At 42.1% G+C, this 7177-nt stretch overlaps 2 protein-coding genes across 2 annotated transcripts in view; both read left to right on the forward strand.

The window, feature by feature from the left end:
- Nucleotides 1-1063: 1063 nt before the first annotated feature.
- LOC307004260 (uncharacterized protein) overlaps nt 1064-7177 on the forward strand; it is a 21788-nt gene continuing 15674 nt past the window's right edge. The window contains exon 1 of the mRNA XM_079623353.1: nt 1064-1760. The gene's annotated coding sequence lies outside the window, so the exon portion shown is untranslated. The remainder of the gene's footprint in view (nt 1761-7177) is intronic.
- The window catches only part of LOC307004258 (uncharacterized protein), a 5527-nt gene continuing 90 nt past the window's right edge, over nt 1741-7177 (forward strand). The window contains exons 1-3 of the mRNA XM_079623352.1: nt 1741-2324; nt 2422-5135; nt 5592-7177. The exon at nt 5592-7177 is cut by the window's right edge and continues 90 nt beyond it. Coding sequence (XP_079479478.1) covers nt 2150-2324; nt 2422-4034 — 1788 coding nt within the window. The 5' untranslated portion in view covers nt 1741-2149 and the 3' untranslated portion in view covers nt 4035-5135; nt 5592-7177. The remainder of the gene's footprint in view (nt 2325-2421; nt 5136-5591) is intronic.

The following is a 7177-nucleotide window of genomic DNA, read 5'->3' on the forward strand; positions in this document are numbered from 1 at the left end:
AAGCAGATGACAGCGACTGCCCGGCTGGCGCTCACAGCAACCTGTCAGACGACCTTATTTCTGGTAGTGACATCCAGAAATGAGCCAATCACTGTTTGCAGCGCTTCGAGAATTCTTCGAAGAATTGACCAATGAGAAAAAAGCTGGTGAGACGTCACTGGCCAATCAAGTGTATGACTGTCGCTAAGGCCCACAGTGACGCGTTGACCAATCAGTGAATGACTCATGCCTAGATATTGACCAATCAGGTTCTCGGCGGGTGTTATAACAAGATTTAATCCTCATCATCGCTACTGTAACAGTAAATATTTTACCCTTGTAAATACATAATTATTTTTGACCGGAACATTTGCATTAACGGTAATCTTCAGCGGCTGCTATAATAAGTTTGTCGCCTGTTTGCTGATTCTGTTATTACAGTAAATACAGTTATTTATGACCGACACATTTGTCGACGCCGGAAGAAACTGAGGTAACGTTAAGTGTAACTTTACATTTATATTTCATTATACGCATGGCTTGCATTGTTTTTTCGCCATAAATTTGTTTGTTATATATTTTTTGTTCTCTGGGGTGTTTCTTTGCTTTAAATACAGTACTTCGCTATTATTCGTATTTTACAGTGTAAGTTAAGGTGTTGGTGATTTTGGTCTTTCAATCATTAGTTTTTTAACCACTAAAAGTGGTACTTGAGGCCCACTTAGTGAAACCATTCACTACCTAATCTTCAGACTAACCGTGCTTAACACCCAGTATACAATTGTAAACTAATTTTTTTTTTTAACCTAAAAAACCCCCAGTTATTTACTGTAGATACATCATTCAAAACTGGTACTTTTGGTAATCACTGCCATTTAAATGTCTCACTCATTTACTGATTACCTACACCCCATTATGTGCTAAAACACTTCACGTATTCAGTTAGAAATCAAAACTCAAAGTCACCTTTATTTATGTATTCCTTTATACAATATAAATGTTGTTTTAAAGCTTAACAATAGGAACACATTCATATTCTGTTGTAACAGCTCTAACAAGACAATAGTGTCAATAAACAGCTCATGTCATTTCTATAACAGTGTAAAGTTCATCAATTGTGCATACATACTATATATATATATATGTATACTATATACAGCGAATTTTTTGTGCTCAAACAACATGCAGTCACACCATTTTTAAAATAGTTAAAATAGTTTTGAATGAAGTGTTTGTTTTTGCAAGAGATGTGTGAAGTTTTGTGTGTAATGTGTGTTTTTTATGTGTTTATTTTATAGAATGGACCCTAAATTCAGGAGGAAACCTGAAGGGAGTCTTAATATGTGTGACTCTTTGGTCGCTCTAAGGGTGAAGGAAGAGAACAAAAAGAAACCCTGGTCTCGGGCTCTCTCCCCAGAAAAGGTTTTGGAAACTGCAAGGCGAGCTGTAGTGCACCAAGGTGAAGACCCAAGTAGAAAATCGCACGTTCTTGGCCAACATATGATGCAGTTTGGGATCTTCAAAGGTCAGACCTTTAAGTGGGTTGCCGAAAATGCTCTAGGATATGCTGGGTATCTTGTTGCAAGCATGAGGAGGGAATCAACTGAAGTGAAAGACTCCAAAAACAACCATGCTAATAAAGCAGCCTTTGCGGACTACATTGGGCTTTTCCCAGAGGGTCGTGAGGCCATCCGTATTAAGGCAGCAAACATGGATTCCACAGGCTCCCGGCAGAAGTCTTCCAGTGCCCCACAGTCCTTATCCACAGGCTCCCGGCAGAAGTCTTCCAGTGCCCCACAGTCCATACCTTCAGTCTCATCTGTCCGCTCCCTTCTGATTGGCAAATCACGCAATCCACAAAGCCTTGACAAAGCCGTCAAAAAAATGTTAACATCACCTGTAGCCCAACCAGGTAAGCAGTCTTTAGAAATATGATTTTTTTCCCTTAATCTGTCAGTGCATACAGTGTTTATTACTAGTATAGTGCATTAAAATTTGCATAGTTTTATGAATGATTTTAATGTTATACCAAAGAAGTCACTTATATTCTGCAAGCTTGCATTTATTTGGTTTAAAATTCAAAATAACTGTTCCTATTACTATAAATGTATTAATATTTCAAATGACAGTGATTACTAGTACAGAGTAAAGTGCAGCAAAGTTGTGTAGTATGTGTAATTTGTTGTATTTGTATTCTTCAGCTTTAATTGGAAGATCTACAAAGAGATCTCAACCAACTGTGCCAGTGCCTGTAGAATCTACAAGTGTTGCCTCATTTGCATTATCTGAGCAGGATGACCATGAGCTGGTTGAACATGCAGACTTGTTGGAATCGCAAGTGTCCAGTAAGTCCCTGAACATCTGAAAGGTATTTTTTATTTTATTTATTAAGGTCACGTATTAAAAGTTTATCGGGGGGGTTTTTCTGTTCATTTTGCAAAGGTAAACAAATGTGCCTCCCAGTGGGCTGGACTCACACATTGCCACCTGCTGATCAGCTGTGGATATCAAAGGCTTTGTTTAAGTTTTCATCCCACAACCAACCTGAAATGGACTTCGCCAGAGTGGACAGGATGTGGTGGTACCCTCCACAACAGCACTTTGCAGTTACTGGAGTACCAGGGACAGAGCGCTACTTTGGCCACCCCTTCTTTCTTTGGATGCCAAGAAAGCTTTGGAGAGTTCGACTAACATGTCCACATTCAGACTGTGTTAAGGAGGAGCTCACTTCAGCAGGACTGCACCAGAAAATCCGACAGGTAGTCGATGTTAAAACGTCCTACTTTATGGCGTCCGAGTACCTGGCTTGTAGGAAATGCAAGAGGAAAGTGATCAGCTGGAGCTTTGACATCATATCACAGCTTGATATCAGTCATAGGCTTCACTTTCCCTGCATTCTTACCTCAAAGTTGGCATGCGACATGGCAGTGGTCCGCCTTCTGCGTCAGAGAGGTCTGGGAAACAGCAGCAGTCAAGTGCAGAAGAAGCTTGAGGAGCAGCACTCTGAGATCTGGCTGCAGAAGGTTGTCCAGTTTCTGACAGATTGCCAGAGTTTCCACAAAGGGATCACTGCAGGTCTTGTTATGCCTGTGTCTTTCGAACACCCACCTGCTATGCTCCCTGTACCCAAGCACCGGTGGCTGATGCAGGTGTATGCTCAGGATGTCCTTCAAAGACTGGATGAGGTAAAAGCCAGTATAACATCACTGTTTGGACGAGTGCTGAAAATGGATTCCACCAAGAAGGTTGCACGCAAGCTTGCTGGTCACAGTGCTGGAACAGCCACCTGGGTCACAAATGTCGGAAACGAACATGGTCAGGTCATCATGTCTGTTCTTACAGCAAGTGAAGGCTTTGGATTGGCGCAGATGGTTGCTGGCATCATCAAAAGGTACAGGGATGCTGCAGCGCCTCCGCCTGTACTCCTGTATGTCGACCGAGACTGCTGTGGGGCTACTCACCTCAAAAAGATGTTTGCGGAATGGAAGGACATGGAAATCAGACTCGACATATGGCATTTCATGAGACGGATTTCTGTGGGGTGCACAACAGATTCACATCAGCTGTATTCATCTTTCATGGCTCACCTCAGCCGCTGTATTTTTTCCTGGGACCAGGAGGACATAGACAGGCTTGTCGCAGCAAAGCGTGCAGAGTTGGAAGCACAATTAATGCAACCTTCAGATGCTGATGTTTTGCGTCGCCTCAGCAAGAGTGAACTGGCCCTTCACTGCAAGAGAACCACACGTGGCACAAGGGAGACTGTGGATCTCATCACCCAGCTGATCCAGTCCTTTGAAGGGGAGAGGGGACGTGACACTTTGGGCGTGCCTCTCATCAATTCAGCTCGAATGGCTGAGATATTGAAGTCTCAAAGGAAGCACGTGGCCTGCATTCAAGATCCCCCTGGTGTGCAGCTCTATGTGCAGACAGGAACCCTGAAAAAGGGAGGGCACACTCTGCCAACATTTAGGTGTGCCAGAGGTTCGACTTCATTGGAATCTTTTCACCTGCATCTAAACAGGTTCATTCCAGGTAAAGTAACTGTCCTATAAGTCTTTTAAAGTTAAATGTATTATGGTTGTAAGTAACGTAATATTAAAGTCTTCTTTTCTTTAAATTTGTCTTTGTGTCTTTCTTTCCTTTAGGGACGTTGGCCAGTGATACATTTTTCCAAGCCTACCTGTTGGATGGATTAGCCCGGTGGAATGAGGACAGAGCAGATGCTGCAACCTCTCAGGGCGTGCAGAAGCACCATTCATACAGTGGCCTCCTTCGTCATGCTGCTAATGTGCTGGGAGAAGATGTTCTTGGACTGAAGATAGTGTCATATGTTACTCCACTTCAATATACTGGTACGTTCATTACAGTTGTCTGTTAAGTGTTTTTTGCTAGTTTCAGCTCAACGCAGTTATCATTTTCTCGTCCTGTGCCACGTTGTTTAAATAGCAGATCCGTTTGCTCTCTGGAGAAGCGTTCAGTCTTTCCGCTTGCAAACTGCGCCATGTAAATAGAGATAAGACTCTGATTGGTTTATTGCACGTCACACCCAAAACACACCCATTACTCATTAAGAGAATAGGGACGATCCTATGTGTAGAAAATGTGTAGGAATTTTTTTCTCCTCTTGTTGTGTTTTAGGTGAACTGCTTGGAGTAGAGTATCTATACCAGCAGACTGGCGAGGTTCCCAAGGTCTACAAGTCTGCAATTCAGGAATTGGAGACTGCTGATGTGTCTATTGTAGAAGATGAGGGCTATGTGGAACCTGTGGACTTTGATGATTTGACCCTCTCTGCCTTGGATGAAGAGCAGCCTCCTTGTGTGTTACCCTCTACAGCATGTGCAGTCCCATCAGAGCATCCACACACGTTGCCCTCTACACCATCCAGACCAACCTCAATGCATCCATACACGTTGCCCTTTACACCATCCACAACAACCTCAGAGGATCCACACACATTGCCCTCTACACCATCCACAACAACCTCAGAGGATCCACACATGTTGCCCGCTACACCGTATGCAGTCACATCACCTTCTTTTGGTCCCTTGCCAACTCCACCTGTCACACAGTCTGCACCGGCTCTACAATGGACACACAGAAACCTGTCCAGTGAGGTGTCTTCCTGTGCAATGCCATCTGCTTTTCCTGATGTAAGAATCCAGACTTTTCATACATTTTATGTACTTGTTGTTTAAACAAAGGTATAATTGAAGACTTCAGATGCAAAAGCCTCCCAAGTCCGTCTGACGTGTTTTGTCTAAAATTAGCATTTTATCAGACTGTTTATGTTCAGTTATTTCACTTTAATGGTAATGAAAAGGCCTTATTCTAATTATTACATTATATTCTTATTACCTATTGTCTCTGTTTATTTATGCATTCATTCAATTTATTCATTTATAAATTCCATGTATATAAAGTGTCTTTGTGTAGATATATATGCGCTAGTGGTCAAAATATTTATGTTTTTGAAAGAAGCCTGCATTTAATTTCTCAAAAATACAGTAAAAATAAAAAAGTTTTTTTTAAAAATTTTAACTATTTATTGTTCCTGTGATGACAAAACTGGATTTTCAACTGCCACTTTTTACTTTTTTTTTTTGTAGGATTCGGTTGGACCTGACAACATCAAAGGTTTTGGTGCAGTCCAGAACTTAGCCGAGACATTGGTTGAACTCAGGGAACACAGTCTTGCCTTGACAAGTGAAGAATCTGCACAAATTATTAGTTTGTGGCAAGGACTAGCAGATTATGACAAAGAAAAGACTGTGTACTCTCCACGCCATAAATCTTCCCTGAAGACAGGCCGGTTTAGGGCAACCAAAAAAATTGTGGCACCAGGGGTAGAGAGTACCAGGAGGTAAGATCTTTTTCATCATGTCTGGCTGTTCTTTGAATAGAATGACTACATACAGTATCAACCTGTTTGAATTCTCTCTCCACATTTTCAGATGTTTTGTTGGAGCAAACAGTCCTGCACAGTGGCCTGACTGCAACAGAATTGTCGAGGCAGTTTTTGTGAAACTGTGCGCTCTCTATCCCAACCCGGTGCGTAAAGAAGGAGTTAAAATCTCACGATTTAACTTGATTGCACGTGCCTACAAGCACATCAGAGAGTGCATCTTGAGCAATGCGGAAGTGATGCAGCAGACCACCCTCCAGTTACCTGAGGTCAATGCAGCTACACTTACACAGTGGTGAGTTTAGACACTTATGTTTTGTAATCAATGCATTGAGAAAACGAGTGAATAGTTACACCTTTATTTAACACTAATTTATTTCATTAATCATACACAACACATGCATGCCTCCATACTTGATACAAGACCAGTACAGTATTTTCATATGGGTTTGTGTACAGTTTCTTATCAAAATGACATATGGTACCATTTGTCATTTCTAGGTACAGCAGACGTACTAGAAATAATGAGAGGGGCATTTTGACTCAGGGACTCCATGCACCAGATGCCCCAATGACAGCACCAGATAGGCTTCCACCAGCACTACAGAAAGAACAGAATCTGCAGCGTGGGAATAATGACCAGCCTCATATTTTCAACTTGCCTCCAAACACAGCTGGGACGGCCAAAATCAGATCTGGGCCACCAATTCCTCAAATGATACTGCCACCACCACTTGCATCAACCTCACTTGGGCAGCCATCTAGACCACTCCCAGGTATCCTTCCTACTCCTGTTTCCTTCCAACCTATAATGCTCATTGTAGCACCACCTGGGCAAACTATGCCAGCAGCAGTAGCAGCAGCACAGCCCTTTGTACCATACACCACTGAGTACTACAGGAAGAAAAAGCAGGAAAGGGAGCAGATGGGCATGAAGTCAAGAAAATATGTCCGGAAAACAGAAGTAATCATTTGCAAGAAGTGTACCAAGGAGAGAAAACCACCATCTCATCTCCAGTATTTTGGCAATTGGTACTGTGAGGAGACAGCCACTAATTCATTCACCGACTGGAGGGCAGCACTGCAGACACGAGGATATGGCAAAAAGAGACCAAGAAGTGAGGAGAAGTGAAAGGTGGAACTTTCGACAATTTGGAATTTTGAACATTCCACTGTGGAAGACAGGGCTAAACTGCACCACACTATTTGCACTAATTGATTGATATTGTATGTATGTATGTATGTATGTATATTATTATTAATTTATTTTCCTATTGATATTAATAGTAT

The sequence above is a fragment of the Phoxinus phoxinus genome, assembly GCF_949152265.1.
Source record: "Phoxinus phoxinus genome assembly, chromosome: 9".
Taxonomy (NCBI): Eukaryota; Metazoa; Chordata; class Actinopteri; order Cypriniformes; family Leuciscidae; genus Phoxinus; species Phoxinus phoxinus.